Source organism: Syngnathus scovelli, chromosome 4, assembly GCF_024217435.2.
Source record: "Syngnathus scovelli strain Florida chromosome 4, RoL_Ssco_1.2, whole genome shotgun sequence".
Taxonomy (NCBI): Eukaryota; Metazoa; Chordata; class Actinopteri; order Syngnathiformes; family Syngnathidae; genus Syngnathus; species Syngnathus scovelli.
The window spans coordinates 19,680,946-19,701,607 of NC_090850.1; the positions used below are offsets into that span (position 1 = coordinate 19,680,946).

Consider the following 20,662-nt stretch of genomic DNA (forward strand, 5'->3'; position numbering starts at 1 on the left):
TTTGCTTTAAAAAAAAAAAAAAAAACATTTTCCAACATGCTCACATTACTCTCATCTGTTTGCCCAGACTCTGCAGTGGACCCATCCCTCAACATCCAGCCCATCACAGAGGAACGGGCGTCACGCACCTTGTACCGGGTGGAACTGCTGCGCCAGGTGAGAGAGCAGGTCCTTTGCCACCCCTTGCTCTACGAGCGCCTGCCGCTGTGCCAGATCAGCTCCGACTTGCCTGCATGGTGGGAGGTCGGCACCCACGACCGGGACCTGCTCATTGGCGCCGCCAAGCACGGGGTCAGCCGCACGGATTATCACATACTCCGAGACCCCGATTTGGGCTTTATGGCAGCCCAGCGCAGCTACAGTCAGACAAAAGCGGTGCCGCAACGACAGTCGCTAGGCATCACGCCCCTCTTGCAACCTCAGTACCAGGCATCGGCCTCTGCTTCGGCAGTCCCGCCTCCCGCCCCGAGGGACTCAGAGACTGGCGGGGTTATCCCGAAAGTGGAGCCCCCCTCAGAAGGGGAGGAAAACAGAGAGAAAGCGAAAGAGAACTGGACTCCCGCCCTCGCAGCGGAGACCCCCGCAGGAGTTGCCGAGGACAAACTTGACAGCGAGGGACAGATGGTGGCAGCAAGGACAAAGCCCCTCACACCCAACTCCTCAGAGAGAAAGCCCAAGAAGGCCAGCAAGAGGGGCCGCAGGGAGAGGCGGGCCTCAGGGGCCGAGTCGGACCGCTCGTCTTCCAGCTCTTCGTCGCGCTCCTCCTCATCTTCTTCGTCGTCCTCTTCTTCCTCGTCCCACACTGGGTCCAGCTCCTCTTCGTCTTCATCGTCCTGCTCCTCTGGCTCTTCGTCGTCGTCCTCCTCTTCCTCTTCTTCGGATGACAGTGACAGCGAAGGAGAGGACGGGAAGAAGAAAGGTGAGCACTCAAGATGCAGACAGTGTTAGTCGGTAACAATCCAATGCTAAGATACGCTGGAATGCCAAAGGACGAAATAATTGACGACTGCGGCACATAGCAAACGACCCAAGCACCTGGCAGTTCTTGGAATCAGTGTTTATTGTCCCTTGAAAAAAAAAAAAATGGAACCGCTTTTGGGTGTGAAAACTGTGTATCAAACTGAAAATGTAATTCCAAGAGGGCACTTATTTTTTGGTGCACAGTAACATGACTGTGAATTCTGTTCACTCTTCACACGTCAGCCATGAGAGAAAAAGTGTGTGCTGTTTCCAGTGCCTGCAGCCCCAAGCGTGAAGGGCTTCGACGAGGACAGCGTGGCGTCGTTAGGCACCGTGCACAACGATGCGCAAGACTCCCACGCCGCCCAGAACGGAGTCACCAACAGCGCGTCGCATCCCTTCCAGGCGGGAGGCTACATGCTCGCTGCCTCCCACTGGCCTAAGGTGAGTCACCGTGACGCTTATTGACGGATGACAGGCGCCATTTGCAATCTGACGATTTTGCAAAATTCAGGACCGGGTGATCATCAACCGTCTGGACAGCATATGCCAGGCGGTGCTGAAGGGCAAATGGCCGGCCACGCGGCGCGTCTACGAGCCCGGCGGCCCCGTGGCGTCCTTCTACACCACCAAGCTTTTGGACAGCAGCCTGTGCGAGGACCCCTCGGCCTCGCCACAGGGGTCAAAGGTGACCGAGCATGTTGCAGAAAGCAAGGAATTCTCAGTCAAGCTGAACGATGTATGTTGATTTCTCCCCTCCTCGCCTCGTCTCCCCCCCCCACTCCCGGCTCCTCCGCCGCCACGCTGAGCATGTCGCTCTGATTTTCCCGCTCTGTCTTTCCTTCGGGGGCGTGGGTAGTTCTTCTCGCAGCGGGAGGAACGTAATTACTGCCCTTCCTCTCTTTTTCCTATGCGCTTACTTTATAATAGCCCCCAAGGACAACATTAGCCCAACGTAAAAGGTTCCACAATCTCCTTCGCGCTTATAACACTTGGATTTCTCCTTGTTTGGCTTCCATTTACAGTCTGATTAATTCTGCCTACTTGGCACCGTCTTGTGTGTCAAGTTTTCTGGTTGCACTAATACGCTTACAGTGGAACCTCAGAAAAAATATATATATCAAGCCGGTCTAAAAAGGTCATATTCTACAAAAACAAACCAACGGCATCACAAAACCTTTTGCTGTATAGGAAATGTTACCATTCTCCAGTTTTACCAAATACATGCAAAAAAAAAAAAAAAAAAGAACCCCTTTGGACTTAATCAAGTTTGGCCTCTGTGCAGCAGGAGGGAGGTCTCAAGTTGACCTTCCAGAAACAGGGTCTACCTCTGAAGAGAGCCCTGGACTCAGAGGAGGCACCCCAAGCCCAGCAGCAGCAGTATCTGGCCCGGCTCCATGATCTGCAGAGCGCCTCTGACACGGGCCTGGCTGACATCACCAAGCCACAATGCAGCTTCCAGAACAGTACGTGCAAAATGAGATGATCAGTGACCCACAAAATGGCAGCAAAGCTTGTTGCAGAGATTTATTCCTGCGTGCTTTCAGGTTTTTCTGGCACCGTGAGGCTGAACGGGGTTCTGGATTGCCAACCGGTGGTGAAGCGTCGACGGGGGAGGAGGAAGAACGTGGAGGGCATGGACCTGCTCTTCATGAACAGGACTCAGGTTCCCGAACAGGTAAACTTTAGCACCAAAATATGATTTACAAAAGCATAAACTGGAATGACCTCTAGAGGGCATCAGGGATGAAATTGACCCTCACCTATGTTTCCAGGCGGCTCCTGGGTGGGGCGGCATTGGCCAAGTGGGCGCGGCAATTCCAGGGTACAACCACCAGACCTCTGGGCTGGGCCCGGAAGACGTGGAGAGCAGGGTCTCGGTCATCAACCTCAAAGACGGCACCCGGCTGGCTGGGGACGACGCTCCCAAGAGGAAAGACCTGGACCAGTGGCTGAAGGAGCACCCGGGCTTCGTGGCCGACACGGGCGCTTTTATCCCCGTGAGTTATTTGCCGTACCGGGCAACCTCTTAAGTTTGTTGTCGTGGTGTAACGCGTTTGTCTTGGTGCGCAGGGCGTGAACAAGATGCCTCTGCAGTTCCACGTCCAGGACGGGCGACCCAAGCAGAAGAGGCACCGCTGCCGGAACCCCAACAAAATCGACGTCAACAGCCTGACGGGCGAGGAGCGAGTGCAGATCATCAACAGGAGGAACGCCCGAAAGGTAGACCGCAAATGTGTACCTTGGATTGGAGAACACTGTTGCTTTCATTTTACTGATTCATTTTTCTAAATTCTTTCTAAAGTTTGTTTTCTACGTTGATCCTTAAGACTTTTAGAAATCCGTTTCATTGTCATTTGTAAAGTAGCTGCAAATTCCAAGCAGGCCCGTAACATCTGTTGAATTTTTGCCCTCAAGGTTGGTGGAGCTTTTGCGCCTCCTCTCAAGGATCTGTGCCGCTTCCTTCAGGAGAACCCGGAGTACGGCGTCCCGCCCGAATGGGCCGACGTCGTCAAACAGTCGGTGAGTCACTGAAAATGTTAGGCTATACAGCAGAGCAAGATAAAGTATATTTATTCATTTGCGTTATTCGATGTGGTAGTAGCAGCAAATCAGGTTGTCCGCAACTTAAATGTTGGTTTGAGGGAATACCTTTCTTCTTTCAGGGTTACCTCCCAGCGAGCATGTTTGACAGGATCCTGACGGGTCCCATCGTTCCCGAGGAGGTGAGCCGGCGAGGGCGGCGTCCAAAGAATCCTCTGGTTAAGGCAGCGACGGCGGCCATGACGCCTAACACTACGGCGATGGCGGCGTCCTCCGCCCTGGGCCTCAACCCCCTGCTGGCCAACGGGCTTCTGGCGGGCATGGACCTGAGCAGCCTTCAGGCCTTACAGCAGAACCTGCAGCTCACCGCCGGCCTCATGGGCCTGCCCCCCTCGGACGCCGGAAACCTGGCGGCGAGTAATCTGGCCGCCATGTTTCCCATGATGCTCTCAGGCATGGCGGGGCTACCCAACCTCCTGGATGTGAGCGGCTTGCTCGGGAAGAATCAGGAAGGAGGCGCGGCCGGCACGAGCGGCGCAGGCTCCGAGGACAAGGAGATGGGAATCGGCGGCACTACAGGAGAGCCCTGCGCCCCCAGCGAGGAACGGACAAAAGGCGGCGACTCCGCCGCCGCCGCCGCCTCCTCCCAAAGTGCCTCGTCCACCTCTAGCCCCCCTCTCCCGCTCAACCCCTTGTTGCTGTCCAGCATGCTTTACCCAGGGATGCTTCTCACTCCAGGCCTTAACCTTCCCGTGCCCAACACGCAACCCGACAACACGCCGGTTCCTCCTCCCAGTCCCCCGCCTCCTCCTCAAGCACCCGCTGTCAAAGCGGAAACTCCTGAAGATGACGACGACGACGACGACGATGAGGATGAAGAATCAGGAGAGCACAAAGACAACAGCGGGAAAGCCGAGTCGTCTTCATCCGACTCCGGGAGCTCTTCTTCTTCCTCAGACGACTCTGACTCCAGCAGCAAGGACTGACGGAATATTCATTTATTTATGTACTCCCCCCTTACAAATGTATTCATATATTCACAAATATGTGGACCCCCCCCCACCTACCACCATCTATCACCCTCCTCCCAGCACTTACGTTTTCTTTACATGTAAATAACTAACTGCATTGTCGTGTATTAAAGCAAAAATTTCAACAAAAACCACCACCAACAAAAAGAAAACTGAAATCAAATGTCAACGTTGGTGGATGAGGTAGCGTCTTGTTTCCAGACATTTTGCATGTCGGACTTGAATAGAAGCGTCACCTTGTACTGTTTCAAACAAAACAAAACAAAACAAAAAAAAAGGCATTATTGTAATTATTATGAAGTCAGGATTTAATTTTATTATTAAAAATGCGTCAAGCTGTACTATTAATATATATTTGATGGCGGGGTTATGATGTAAATAAGGCACGCTTGCTTTGCAGATCATGCGGATGTGAGCAATAACTCGGGCAGCTAACGAATGTCACTCAAGCTGTAGATTCTGTCATGTTCCAAAAATGGCTTTTCACTTTGGTCCTGTCATTCATTTATTTTTATTGTATTTTTTTTTTTTTTGGGGAGGTGACCTCACAGTGGGATGAGTGTTTTCAACACATCCACCTCACAATCGAGAGTCTCTCCCTGTGCGGAGTTTGCATGTTGACCTCATGCTTACGTCTCTGGTTACTCCAGCTTCCTCCTGCTTCCTCAAAACATGAATTTCAGCTTTATTGAAGACTCTAAATTTTCCAAAAGTGTCAATGTGGGTGTTTGACCTTGCATCAAGATGTGGGAATAATAGAAGTTGTTTCTTGATGGAAATGTACCCGCCGCATCACGCAAACAGCCCTTGAAGCCTTCCTGCCCTTCTGCTGTGCCAAAAGCCAACCTTCTCCATGTTCTTCAAGAGCTTCCTGATGCGTTGTACCTCTTCTTCCTGTTTCCCAGCCTACCTTCAACAACCTTCCGACAGCACAAGCACAGAAAAAAAAATATGGTTTTGATTGTTGTTCGACACAGCAGTGCCACATCTAGCGAGCGCGCTAGTATGCTAGCTAGCTCGGGCAAGGGCTCGAACAATCTCGCTACTCACGCTAGTTTTGTTTTCGCTTGTTGTTTTGAGCTTCAGCTTAGAATTAGAAGTGCCCTTATCTTGTACCTCTGATTTTCAATCCTCTTATACATTGTGTTTTTGACCGCCAACACTGGAATTCCAACAAAGCCGAAGTACCTTTGCCCCCCTCTTGTGGACTGTTATTTCATCAACACTCTTGATTGTGACCGTCGCTCTGTTCTCCAATGGTCAGTGAATGCACCCAGACTGAAACGCTTGCAGTGATTTACACACAATATGCTTATTTTTTTGTTTTTCTTATTGTAGTGCCCTTATACATATGTGACTATTATGGTACAATCACACACATACACACACACACACACACACACACACTACTGCTGTAAAAGATGGTATCATCCATGTCATCACTGAGACAAGAACATTTTTATTTTTTGTTTTGTTTATTTTATTTCAAGCTTTGACGATATCCAAGTGTCACCATGGTCAGTTTTTGTCTTATTTTCTGTAAGTAATATTTCGTGCTCTGTATAGTCAAACTAATTTCATGTAGTCAAATGGAGGAGAAAAAGCAGGGGGGAGGGGGGATGTGTCTTAAAAACAGACAAAAAACAAGAGTCATTTGTAATTTATTGGATTACTTTCTATGAAGTTCTATAGAGGAAACTGAGGTTTAATTATTTTTATTAAACATATTCTTCTGACTATCCATCAGGTGTCAATTTGTATGAGCTTTGTTCATAAATTTAAAAATAGATGTTTGATTTGTTTACATTTGTTTTATTTTATCGCACTGCTTTTGTGATGTAATCTATGTATGACAGTATCACTTGAGATTTATACGTGAGTGGCCCCCTGGTTGCCATGGCGACGGGCACATGATGTCATTGCAGTAGGGATGGGAATCTTCACCCGTCTATTCGCGCGAGACCTGAGCCGAGATTTGAGCAGATACTTGAGTAGGAGGAGTGACTGAAACCCGGAGACCCGTTTCTAAAAAGTTATAATTGTAGATATTAATCGATATTTATCGATGCAAATAATTTAGATACGATGCATCTCGAGTTTTTGCGCGTTTTTACCGATGCAGACGTTTGCAAATCGATGCAACTGCATCTTACAGGCCGTATTGATTTTCCGATGCATACCGGTGAATCTTCCCAACCCTACATTGCAGTGTCACCAGGTATGTTTAGGTAAGCGAGCAGAACAATAGGAGGATCCAGATGCAGGTTAGGTTGTGATCAAGGTTCCCAACACCATGCTGAGATTAGGACAGCGTTTTAAAGTCTACTGGCATGCAGAGAAAGCAGTAACTTTAAAGTTATGGGCTGCAACACCAGTAGGTGCACCACTGAGGGGGTTGACCCTTCGGAACCGCCAACCGAAAGACCCAAAACGGCGGCGTTGGCTTCTTCGCAGAATGTTAAAATGGACGAGAAGACAGAAAAAGGGAAAGCTGAAGAATGACATTACAATACATCAAATAAAGTAAGTCACCAAACATCAGCCAACAGTATATGCTTACACAAGTATGTATCATAATTAATCAAAGTATGATGAGGAAAAATCTCATAATATTCTGAGAATATGTTGTCATTTTGGGGGAAAAAATGATTTCCCAGATTATATATTATTAGAAGAATATATTTTTAAAAAATTACATTGATTTTGTTTTTTAAGGAAATAGCATTGATTTTATTTATTTATTTGTTTGTTTGTTTGTTTGTTTGTTTGTTTGTAGAAATCCAGAAGAAAATGGGGAAAAAAAAACAACCTCGTCCTGCTCTCCAATTCATCAACCATGCTTATAATCAATCAAATATTTTGGTAAATATATTTTTAATCTACCTTTACATATCTCTCGATTCTGTATTTCTGCTAGTCCACCGCTAGAGGGCGACATAGTGTAGGAAAAAAATGAGCTGCAAATTTTCTTTCTTCCACCAGAGTGTAGCAGGGGCCTTGAACTAAGTAGGAAAACGAGCAATATCAAAATGTGACATGTCCATTGGAAAACTACTTTTTTACATTTTTAATTACATTAAATATCAATTGTACAAATATCCGCTACGCAATTGTGCTGTTAAGCAAAACCGACAGTGCCATGAAGAGGAATAAAACAGCTTGTCTCATTATTTAAGGTGGAAATTTGATAAATAAACAAATAATTATTAAATGAATAGGTGGATCTTTTTGGGGGTCAAATGTCAAACTCCACTAGAAGTGAGTAAAATGTACAAGTAGTTGATGAACAAGTGGAGAGGAGGTCGTGTTAGTCCTGAAGGCAAATCCCATTCAAGTGGACTTCAAAAGGTCAACAGATATAAAGAGACATGCATGTGCACCTCCTCCACTGGATGTTAGCAGGACTAACCTTTAGGGTACAAAAATACAACCAGACTTAACAACCTCATCTTATTCAGGAATATTTTTTTTTCAATCATCAAGTCACCTTTTCGATTGGCTCAACATTCCCCAAAAGTGATAAAAATATGACCGATCAACCCGAAATTGGGCGGACATGTTTATCATAACAGCTCCAGTTGTCGTGAAAAGTGCTACATAAATAAAGTTGCATTTTTGTGTGGAACATGATGCATGAAAAACAAGTCCCAGGGTTCTGGCTAACTATACTTAAAAATGAATAGAGAGTCAGCCATTTTGGTTTGGAGCGGCAATTCTGTAACTCTGTGAACTCTCCTACAAGAAATGCAACTTGATTAAATTAGTATGTGTAGATAATGTGAATGCCATTCATTTAAGTACAAGGTTCTCTTTTTATGGTGAGCTAAAATATCACAGTTGTTGACAAAGAAGGAAAGTGTTTATTTGTGTAGCAGTGGTCTAGTGTAAGTCTGTCATTTTTTTGTGGAATTCCGAATTATATCTTCGCTCTGCACCATCAGTTCATAGAGTACTCTTCTATATGCATTTATTTATATCCAATATCAATATAATCATGTACATTTTGACTGAGTGTGCCAGGTGGCCGTATAGCTGAGAGCTATAATAATAATCATTATTATTAGACTCTCATATCCTTTCCCAGACCTAATTACATGGCCGCCATTAAAATGCTAATTGGTGCTATAAAAGGGGCAATTAAAAGGCTCATTAAAAAGCCTTTGTTCCAGCAGCCTACCTGCATGACCACTGGTACTAAAGTCTACTAATCCCTTTTAAATGCGGGTTCAGATGAGGGTCAGCGCCTTCTCATAGGGGGCGCTATGAGGCTTTTAATTCTCAATCTACACGTCAATTGTTACAAGTGCTAAAAATCAGTCTTGGTCAATCTAGTGGCAAAGTAATGTTGCAGTCATTGATCATGCCCCCCCCCCCCCCCCCTCGTCTCCAATGCCACCCCAACCATTATTTTTACTTTTTAAATGTTATTTTGAATCAAATAGTGGCTTAGTGAGTTGACAAGTTGGTGTTGACACCAAGGAAACAAATCTTGTCATGTGACCCATGGTAGCCATGTGGCCCGAGGGTGGGTGGGGGAGGCGGGTGTCCAGGTTCTGGGTTGTCCCCCTGGATCAGCTCACCTTCTCCCACCAAAAGTGGTTCATATGTTCGATATGACACATTGATATACGTGAGTGTGTTCACCCCCCCCCCCCATCTTGCAACCAGCAACATCACACAGATGGGATGTGATGGAGACAATTCTATCTCTATTCCCTAGACCTCTTTTGGGGACCTGAAAAATACATTTTAATAATCCTATTTATTGGTATGTTTTGTATCTGTGATGATATTGTCGTTTTGTTTTCGGCTGTGGAAATTCCCCTCTTAAAAGGTCAGCTGGCTCCGAGAGGTCGCAGTATAAACTACCAGGAGCATATTCGGTTCAGACCAGATGAGTAAATCGTACACATGTTGGAGTTGACATGGAGTCATTCTGTTGAACTGTACAATGTCCACCGGGCCGAGATGTAATATGACAAGCAGACTGGAGCCTCACGGCGCTCTCTGCTCTGTTTTGTTCCAAGTACCATGAGCTGTTTGGTGGAGTACAACCGCATAGTACGACAAAGTCAATCATTCCATAATGAGTCAGTCCTTTAGATAGACACACAAACCTCACTGTAGATAGTCATATAAAATACAACATTGGCTGCTGTCTTTAAAAATACATGGTTACACTTTACAAGGCTTGTTATTCCCCATGTGCTTCTCTTATTTATTAGCCTGTCCACAGCCAGCATGTATTCCTTTTTATAACTGTCAGCTAAACTAGTTAAAAAAAACAGTGTGTATCATAAGGCATCTTTTATTGTGAGTGTAACAAGGCAATGCCTTGTCTGTCTTGGTTTTACACTTGAACGGCAATTAAAAATGATAAAACTTGACTTCAAACATTGCCACAAAACTGTTGGAGATGAGTATTTATAGTTTACACTGCCCCCTACTGAATGGGAGTTTGTCTGTTTTAGTCCATCAATACCACTTGTCCTATTCCAGCCACAGACTTCAGTTTAATAAACTAACTATTGACCCCTCACAACTGAAGCCAGATGGCGACCATCTTGTGTGGCCACTGAAAAGACAATTATCAGTATGGTTTGGTTTTTATACGCTAGGACCTGTATGGCGTAAGAGAATTGAAGTGTGTGCGTGTGTGTATATGTGTGTGTCTATGAATCCCAATCCAATCTTTCACGCCTTGGAAAGCAGCTGCTCCATTTTCTCTTCATCTCAAAAACAGCACAGCAGCCATATTCAACTCATATGTTGTCATATCAGAACAAAGCACAACAAGCATGAAAAAAAAAATGATAGAACTCGCTGGGGGGTGGGTGTACATCGCCGGGGAGATGATCTATCCAGGCCAGACGACAACCGTACGAGCAGATGAAGTGCAACAACGTGACATTTGTTCCACTTTAATTACTTTGCAGGGCTAGGCCACGCGGGTTAAAAGCAAACAAACCGTAACTTTCCCTGACATCCCCATCCCCCTCCCCCTATGCCATTCCCCCTTACAGTGACCTCTGATGGATTCTCCCTGACAAAGCATTCCTTATGACAGAGGACACAGAAGTTTCCATAACCTGCCTCGAGGCGCACGTCCACACTAACGAGTCGTAGAGGTATTCCAAAAATGTTTAAGGTCATAACCAATGAATGATAAGAGTCCATTTAAAGTCACTATATTGAGGAGTTGAGCCAACAAGTTAATGCGTGTAATACCATGAGAAACCTCTAGTGGCCGCTGTATTGCTCAGGCAAGTCTTTGGCATTTAGCCCCTCCTATCATTTTACCGATGGGTCTTGTTGTGATAACATGATTTTTTATTTTGTTATATATAATTTTAGAATTTGTTGATGAGTTGATGTTGGAGTCTATTTACAAAAAGGTCTACATCTGTTTCAAATAATTAAACGTGATGCTAGATTTTTCTTCTTTTTTGTTAGCCACTGTAAAGTGCTTCAAAATGTAATTCTTCAAAAATCTTTCAAACTGTCTTTCAAAAATGGACTTTCTTTTGAAGTATTTGACACGCCACATTCATTGAACTAGAAACGCCATCCAGCTCGAGTCGCGCAAGGTCACAAGGAATCACTGCAGAGTAAAGAGAACCACTCGGAACATTTCCAAACTCTAGCAAACAACAGCTTGTCACACACGTGGTCGATGAACATTTAATGAATTTGGATCGTAACTCGGAAAGGTTGGGAAGTGTGCTATGATTTGATTCAAATATTGTGATTGGAAGGGTGGATGAAAAAAAAAAATAAAAACACCCCTCTCCAATCTTCAATAATTGTTTCCCAGAGTGAAATTGATTCACGCCCAACCGAGCATGAAATAAGCTTGGCAGATGACACACTTGTAACTGTGCCCGAGACCCAAGTCACACCACTGGAATAGCAATAATCGAGCTGAAATGTTTTTATAAGATACTTCAACAGGTTGGATTTATGGTTATTACTTCAAATTTGTGAGTGTGGTTTTTAATGTATATTCTGAAATTATGGAAAAATAAATGGATGGATGATGGAAGGGTCCAACAAAGTATGATTTATGAATGCATGGTATGCAAGAATCGACAGTGTGACTATTTAGTTGAGATGATTGATAAAATATGACTATCCAAGTGACTACCATCTTGACTCTGATTGGCTACCTTTGGCCCAGCCCTCACCATTATCCTCCCATTCGACCCCACTAACACGCCAGTTGCCTCAGCAAAAAGAATTTAGTGTAAGCACACATCGCAATAGCACTTTAGTCCAAATCAATAGGACACATTGTCTTTGTCCACAGAAAAAGCAAACGAATAGATCAGTGAGGCAGAATTGAACAGAACAAGCAATTACAGTCTTGTGGGCAATCCTATACTGTAATTATGCTTGGTCGTTTAATTCAGTGTTTTATCTTGTCAATTTTGGTGGGCTGTGCTAATTTCTATTGCTAGCATTTTTATGTCAATTTGTGTGATTGCGTGTGTGTGTGTTCACAATTCTTTTTTTTTTTTTTTTTAAACCCACCCAGTCCCACTGTGAATTTCCACTTGCCCCATGTGCCAGTAGGGGGCACTGACGCAACGTAGCAGGCTGCCAATCTGTTCTGCCTGGCTGGCCCTCAGAGATGTTTGCAGTAATTTAGTTCCACTGCCAATATATAAATAGGCATTCTGCTGTTAGCACAAAAGAGGAAAAGGGGGAGTGGAGAGAGAAAAAGAGAGGGTGCAGAATGAATGTGAATTGCTCCCTTGCTCCCATTTCGACATCAAAGTAATCAAGGAAACAAGCTTTTCTTTTAATGGAAAGTATGCAGTTACAAAAAAGCAAGAAATGGATGGAGGAATCCACCAGAGATCATCCAACGTTCTGATTATTTCTTCATATTATAATATATCTTGTTACTTCTTTCCTTTGTGCGAAACAATAGCTCCATTTTGTGCATTTGAAGGACAGTTTTTGTGTTAATGTCTCACAGAAAATAAGAGAAAATGTGTTGCCATGCAAGGACATGAGATCTTTTACCGCATTCATTTGTTTGACACCTAGAATACACACACACACACACACAGTGGGGGCCATCTATATGGCGACCCCATGCTGTCCTGTCCTGTGCAATGTCACAACAACGCTAAACATTTGGTAGCTATAGAGGCCGCAGAGCTGAATGGGCTGTTTTGTCCCGCTGAACAATGGCGGGGCTAAAAAGTGCTTAGCAGCTGTGCACTGCAGCAGGCTCACTCGTTTGTGCACTTGATCCAGGCACAAGCTTTTACAGCACTGCCATCATTCAAGTAGGAAAGATGTAATATAAAAAGATATGCACTCGCATTGGATGAAAATAAATAGGTAGAATTTATTTATTTAGGGTGATGTGATGTTATTGTTTATCGTGTAGGTATTCCTTTTTATATGTATGGGGTGATTCTTTTTTATTGGCTCTCATGTAACGGTGCAGGGACCTAATGAAGTGTCCAGGAAAAAGCAAAGACCGAGGCTAAATGACTCTCACTTTGTTTGGAATGGAGTGGGGGTATCAACGTGGCTCTCGGCCGCAGCTGTCATGTTTGATGCATTCAGTGCGCTCAACACCCAACGTCTGCTTCGGCGCTGTGTGTGCCAGTGTAATCAAGCTTTGTCACATGACTGACAAGCCATCTTCTCCACTTGACTTTTTCCTCATTCACACCATCCCCGTGGACTCCATCCATCTTGTCTGTCCACACACGTGTCAAATGATTGCGTAGCCGCATTGAAAGCTGTTGTTTGACTCACTATTCACGCGTCTTACGTGTAAACGCAATTATACTTGTATTAAAGCTGGTGTTGTAAATCCTCCATTGAACAAATATTTTTTAAATACTTCTTAAGTACTCCATTGAACAAATGCTTTTGTTGTCTACTGATTTTACAAATTGACTAACACATGGACTAACAAACTGATTTACTAAGCCAATGATTAACTCACCAATGACCGACTAACTGACTCAATGACTTACTAATCGACCAATCTGCTCAGTAACGATGGACTGACTAAGTGCATATATACTTGACCAACCAGTTTGAGTAAATTCAACACACCATTCGCAGTGTAAATAACTATCGTATTTTCCGCACTATAAGGCGCACCAGATTATAAGGCGCACCTTCAATGAATGGCCCACTTTAAAACTTTGTCCATATATAAGGCGCACCGGATTATAAGACGCACCTTCAATGACTGGACCATTTTAAAACTTTGTCCATATATAAGATATATACATTTGGCCCGTGGGCCGGACTTTGGACACGCCTGCTGTAGTGGCTCAATATTGGTCCATATATAAGGCGCACCTGATTATAAGGCGCACTGTCGGCTTTTGAGAAAATTGGAGGTTTATAGGTGTGCCTTATAGTGCGGAAAATACGGTACCTAACATTTCCACCAGTTGATAATACGAAAAAAATGGATCCACTCCAGCCCTGTAGGTGGCGCTAATCAACATTGCAAAACTAGTTCTAACTGCTACACTTGGCAAACCTTTTTCCCAACTGCTTGAATGGCTGAGACCACCAACGTATGCAGACTATAAATGCAGTCGGCTAGCAACAATGTGCATTAGTTTCATCGCCTGCTTAACATCCAGGAGCCAGTATATGAATACAGATGATATCAGCGTGGCACCGCGTGTGTTCTCTGACCCGCTGTTCTGGTCACATCTTTGTCTCCTGGAGAAGGAACAGAGAGAGGGTCCTCATTAAGATACACTCCAATTACACCTCAAATCAAACATGCTGCTCTATCTTCAAGTCATGTTATTTGCTATTTTATTGTTATTTTATGTGTACGATTCGTCACGTTAGATGTCTTTCTTTAGATGACCTAAAATCTGTTTTGCCTGCGAGGTTGCAGCAACAGTTCCCAACCTTTATTGATCCAAGACCTCTAGTTTACCTCTGAAAAATCTCAAGGCATACTACAACAATAAATAAATAAAAGAACTGAGATAGAGCTGAATTCATTTGATGCTGAACTACGTTTCAAAAGGATTATTGTATCTTCTACTTGCGTCCGCTCTAGTGGATGTTATTTCGTATGCATGTATTTATATATTCATGTATTTATGTATGTATTTAACATACAATGGATGACATGTTAATCATTTAATTTTATAAATTATTTTAATTTATTAAAGAATCCTGTAATTGACTGTTTAAATATGCATGCAGAAATAGCCTAAAGATGTCAGCTGGAGGCAAGTGCCTTGTTTAATGTAACGATAAGTAAATATGAAAATCACAAGCACATCCTGGTGATTAAAAAAAATCTCTTTAAAATGCATTGAAAGAAAAAGGCTTTTGCATGCAAGCCCTGCAAAAGGAATCAGTGAATAAAACACAGTGAACAATGCTAGTCAATGACTCAATAAAAATGCAGCAGCAAAATGTATTTAAATGTATTCATTTCAGCCGTGCAAAATGGAACATATGGTTATTTTCAAATTGTAATCTTCTGCTTGTGATTCATGTGCATGATAATTGACGCCGTGCAAGCTTATTTAGTGGACACGCTTCATCTTTTTGCTGCTAACAATTATGTGATATTCAACACCATCCATCACAAGGGAACCTGCAAAATTGAGAAATATGCGTGGGCATGCAAAAGCTACCAACATTTAAAGTACTTAGTGAGTTTGGAGGGTCGTGTTTGGAACATTTTCACCGGGCTTAAAAAACTTGGTGAGTTTTGGTTGATTACAAAAGTTTCGATTGAAGCCCCACAGGTGATTTAATAAGAAGAATAAATGTATTTGCATTCCGGTATGACATCTGGTCGCATTTCCAAAATCAACAGATGTGTAGATCTGGACCTGCTCTCATTAACATCATCAGAAGCCTTTGTTGACATAATATTTGTCTCTTTTACATCACAAGTAGTTCAACCGCGAGATCAGAAGCATCTGTGCTAATAACAGCATCTCTCATTAACCAATTCCAGTAAACAAAATGAGCTCGCAGAAGAGGCTTGTGTGGATTTTTCTCCCCAAATGACGGCAGAGAAATCAGAGTAACGAAGAAGCCTAAATAAGGAGGGTGCATGGCGGGTTGTCGTGAAACAATCCGTGTCACTCTGGGGGTCCTGCAGGAGAAGGCCGGGATGCGGGAGGAGGAGCTCCATTAAAAATTCATCACGGCGCATGCATATTTCCATGAAAGACATTATTCAGATTATGCTAAGTCACATCAGCTTGTCTACTCATCTCATCCAAAGAGATTCATTCAATCATTCTAAAGTGTACATGTCATCTAGCATCAGGCTATATATGCTAATTGCGAAACGCTTAGCTCTAGCAACGTAGCCATTACATTTAAGACTCGCCACACTGGCCAACAAAAAGCGTAAAAATGACTTGATTCCTTTTATTTGAAAAATGTTCAACATGAATTTTAAACCCTTCTTTTCTGGGAATGCTGTGGCTCCTCAAATTAATAATTTTGCTACCATTACAAACTGCACATCATATCCCAGCATACCTGCTGCGAAACAAGGTATGAAGGCCATGTTGTGGGGAGCTCCTGCGGCGCTTCAGCGTAGCACTTGTTAACTAAATGGAAAGGTCTGGGGGTCCTCTTTCCCCCTAGTGTCTCTACGCCTGTGCCGATAGCACAAAGCCTGAATAGCGGTGGGAAGCGACCGGGTCTTCGGAGAAACACAACTCGCGGCAGACAAACGCCGCCAATTAGCCAAGCGCCTCTTACTCATTAGCCGCGCGTTCACATCTGATTAACAGAGCGCATTTGTTGTAACGGGTCCGGGCAAACGGGAAACCTTTCCCCTCAGGCACTTGCTTTTCTCCTCCTATCTTAATTTATGTCAATTAAAAGCCTTTATTATGATGCTAACCGTGAGACCCCTCATGGGAGCGTAGTGGGAGAGAGAGAGAGGAAAAAAGCTGTTACTGTATCGCACCTTTGTTTCCTGTGTACCAATAGAAATCTCAGTTTGGCCTCCTTGAACATTCTGAAGAGGAAGCGCAAGGAAGAATCGACCACTTTTTAATGACCAAATACTTCTTCGAGTGGCTTGTGTGGAATCGCGCAGCCGAAAAGGTGATGCATTGTGTTGCAGCTGCTCGCTCAGAGGCCAGCTGCCCTCACCTGGACAGCTGCAACTTCAAACTACTAATTCACCTAAATCGTGGTGTTCACGAATAGGACAAATTTGGAATAAAAAAGAGAAAGAAACAAGAGTTACTACATCAGGAAGAGTGAAAAGAAAGACCGGAGTGAAGACAAAATGGTTCCATTGTTAGGGGAGACTGATGATGCTGAAAGTTGACTTAAACCTGCTGGAACCATGTCAAAGTATTGGCGTAGGTGCCGTAATAGGATTTTGGTGAATTGAATCGGGGCCCGGGCAGACAGATTCGGATTCATTAAATGCATTTTTCATCCATCCATTTTCTGAACCGCTTAGTCCCCACGGGGGTCGCGGGTGTGCTGGAGCCTATCCCAGCCGTCATCAGGCAGTAGGCGGGGGACACCCTGAACCGGTTGCCAGCCAATCGCAGGGCACACAGAAACAAACAACCATTTGCACTCGCACTCACACCTAGGGACAATTTGAAGTCTCCAATCGGCCTACCAAGCATGTTTTGGGACCCGGGGAGAACATGCAAACTCCGCACAGGGAGGGCCGGAGGTGGAATCGAACCTGCACCCTCCTAACTGTGAGGCGGACGTGCTACCCAGTGCGCTACCGAGCCGCCCTAAATGCATCTTTATTTCTATTATTGTCTTTATTATATGTATTTTTAACGAGTTGGGGTCACACCTGTGTCTGTGTTTCCGAGAGCCCGCTTCTGTGATCGCCCTAACAAACATTACACCATGTAACTGCTTGCACTTCCTTAAAAACACACTTCAACCTCCTGCAAGGACTCCAGCAAAAATCAATTTCTTCTTCCGCCATGTCAAGGACTGCACTTCGTGTGTGCCAATTTGAAAGGGAATGAAAGGAGCCGCTTTCATTACCCGTGGATCAAGTCAGCTGTGTTCACACCCACAACGGCGCAAAACCTTCAAAAAACCCTGCAAAGATTTAAACTGTGCCTCACACTAAACATACAACATAAAGCCCTCAGTCACATGACCAATGTCAGGCACCATTTGTAATATCTGACACATCGTCACATGAATGACTGCGGTAACCCGCCAAACGACTGACATGTCGAGCCATCAGTTGGTGTCAGGTACACACGAGCGACACAATTGCAAGCGGCGTCCTGTCACGTATCTCCATTTTGACAACCCTAATCTAATCTATCCGCTCACACACATGACCCCATTGTGTTGTCGTTTAAGGTGCCTCCTCACGGACGCCCTCTAACACACTTAATAGTGTTTGTAGACTTTCTCAAAGGCACTGGCTTTATTGTGGGTGAGACCGACACGAGGCATACCAAAGCCAACTGGAATATTAAGTGAGGCGGACCCGGCAATATAGAATATAAATGGGCTTATTTTACACGTTGGAGCTGTGCAAAGCTATGCGCAGACTCCTCTCGTCGTAATAAATCATTCCCATTCAGACAGCCTTTACTCTTAGGGCATTGTTTAATACTATCTGCAGTAGAAGGGAGGGGCGGATGGGTAAATAAATTGGTTTACACTGAAAACAAAAGATTGTTGGGGAACAACACGATATGCTGATGAAAGATAGAAAATACTTGACTTATTGATGATAATGAATTTGCAGATAAAAGAATGCAGCGCGGACAGGAGTCAGGGGGGACTCGTACCAAGACGAGAGAATGGAGAGAAATCTCAAGTAAGCAGTAAATGGAGCAGAGTAAGGTTTTCTCTCTTCCGAATAGCGTTTTAGTGCCGAGCCAGCCGTGGATGGAGCTACATAAAAATGCAATCTATGTCTCGGTGACACAGTGAGATAAATATTTGGTCAGACGTGCTGAAGCTTAACGGCCCTCGAGAAACACATCTTGCCACTTTGCTGGGTTTTTTTTCAGGGGGGGGGTCGAGTCAATCAGATTTCAGATGATTTGTAGAAGTCTATCATTTATACACAGGCTATATTGTGATGAATCAATAACACTAGTAGTCGCGTCTCTTTCATTTGAAGACATTCATAGTTCTAGTTTGCTCACAAGATGGCCACTTTGCGGCAATGACAACTTACTGTTGCAAAGACACAATGATCACTTCTGTCTTGCTTTGACGGTTTAGTTGATTGAATAAAAGCCTCTTCAGCACTAGTAAAGTGATTTAAAAAGATAGACGGACTGGCTTGCGTGGAGAAAAAATCACATGACCAAAAAGCTAATTATAGGGACAACGTGCAATAACTGACATTTGATTGTAATTCAGTCTATATTTTCGTTTTAAAGATCGAATCTGATATTTATTGAATTAGTTCTGGTATGAGAGGAATTGCACTCTCGTGATTGGAGGATGATCCTGTCAATCCGTTAAAACCCCTCCCACGTGTTAATAGGCTTCGAAATGGTCAGTTAACAATTTAGCGAATTAAGCCGTTTTTAAATTGGTCTACATTTCAGCGCAGTTGACGGATTAATTCCTTTTTTGACTGTTTCATAACGGGAAGCGAACACTGAGTCGGTATCAGTTGCTCTTGCTGGTGCCTCATTATTTTCGTGTTGTAGCTGCTGTCCTTATATGTTTTTTCATTATAATTAAAGACTACCCAAAAAGGTCAAGAAAAACAAAACAAATTTAATCATCGGTTAAGTAAGGTCTTGCGAGGTCATGCGTGATATGCTGACTGTGGTCTTGTGGATAAGAGGTCGGAAAAAAAATCTGAAGAGTGGAGTCGGTTTAAAATTGCTCATTCCTGCTCGAAATGGTAAATCGTTGAGCCTCCCTGAAATTGAAAGTGTCCACACGATAGCAGTGGATCTTCTTTTGATATGACAGGCGTTCTACTAAATGTGTTAAGCACTGTATGCACACGTACCAGGAGATGAGGCGTTAAACAATTTATATGCTTTTAAACACACGTCGTAAAACAACGACACCAGACGTGAAGAACGATGACATACAGCACTGCATTGTTAAACCTCATTTTTAACTCTCTTTTACAAAGACCATCTTTTACCAAAAAATCTTTCGAGAACTCTTACGATCAATGGCAAATTGCTCCATTTATCAAGCCTACATTAAAAAAAAAAAGCACATCTCTCTGCCAGTGCACACATAGAGTAAAATTCCTCGTTTAATCCGCAATAAAAAAATAGATACCTTAGCGAAACGGATTCTTTCCAGGAAATTAATCATCCGATTTTAACACATATCTAATAATGAACGGACAGCTTGGTATTGCCACAACTCTCTGGCCAGATCGATTGCGTGTAAGGGAAAATCCATAATTAAAATGATGCCAGCTAGAGAGAGCAAATCATTAAGGTTTCTCTAGGCTGCTTATGGAGAGTGAAATATGCACCTCCTGCCGGTGGTGATTCATTGATTCTTAGGAGAGCTGGTAAAAGTATCCACAATGTGTACTTGAGCAGAAATATTTAAAACGTAGAAATAGAAGAATAGTGCTCCGAAGATACATAAGAAATGATTTTTTTTCTACCCATAGATTTTTTAATGTAAGTACAGTGTATAAAAATGCTAAATTATCATCATAATAATCTCGCTATGACAGCTACCAGGCATTTGGCTGGAATAGCACAGGAAAAATAGTACTATATTTTTATTACTTCGTTCTTTCCCACCATTGCCAAGGCAGAAATAAATGATTATAGTCTTTTGCAAAAACTGGGTGCTTAGTAAAGCATGTGATAATTCTTGTGTAAAGGGTGAAGTCTCTGTAGCACGGACAAAAAAAAAAACGCATTAAAAACGGCATGATTGATTAAAATGGCCGTTGCATTTACTGCCTGCCACTAACCCCGGCCATTGCTGTGCTCACATCTAACGTTGTGTTAATATCGAGACATCTGAGTGCCAACAAGCTGAATTGTGTCCATATAAATTATTCAGCCGCTCTGTATCAATATCTCATTTGCTGCATTTATAGTATTCTTAATGGATGTATAAAGTATAACTCAAAAACACCAGAGGGAAATCGATGTTAAATAAACAATAAATAGTGTTAAATG

The 20,662-nt window shown here is 43.7% G+C and overlaps 1 protein-coding gene across 8 annotated transcripts in view; it reads left to right on the forward strand.

Annotated features, from left to right (window-relative positions):
• The window catches only part of chd9 (chromodomain helicase DNA binding protein 9), a 42,884-nt gene extending 36,608 nt beyond the window's left edge, over positions 1–6,276 (forward strand). For 5 of the 8 annotated variants that reach the window (XM_049719117.1, XM_049719119.2, XM_049719124.1 and 2 more), the window contains 9 exons: positions 68–919; positions 1,235–1,404; positions 1,475–1,699; positions 2,246–2,426; positions 2,508–2,638; positions 2,736–2,960; positions 3,034–3,183; positions 3,379–3,483; positions 3,627–6,276. In XM_049719117.1, the coding sequence (XP_049575074.1) occupies positions 68–919; positions 1,235–1,404; positions 1,475–1,699; positions 2,246–2,426; positions 2,508–2,638; positions 2,736–2,960; positions 3,034–3,183; positions 3,379–3,483; positions 3,627–4,490 (2,903 nt within the window). In that variant the 3' untranslated portion in view covers positions 4,491–6,276. The remainder of the gene's footprint in view (positions 1–67; positions 920–1,234; positions 1,405–1,474; positions 1,700–2,245; positions 2,427–2,507; positions 2,639–2,735; positions 2,961–3,033; positions 3,184–3,378; positions 3,484–3,626) is intronic. The other 3 variants (XM_049719118.1, XM_049719120.1, XM_049719121.1) reach the window with 3 other exon arrangements.
• The last annotated feature ends 14,386 nt before the right edge of the window (positions 6,277–20,662 follow it).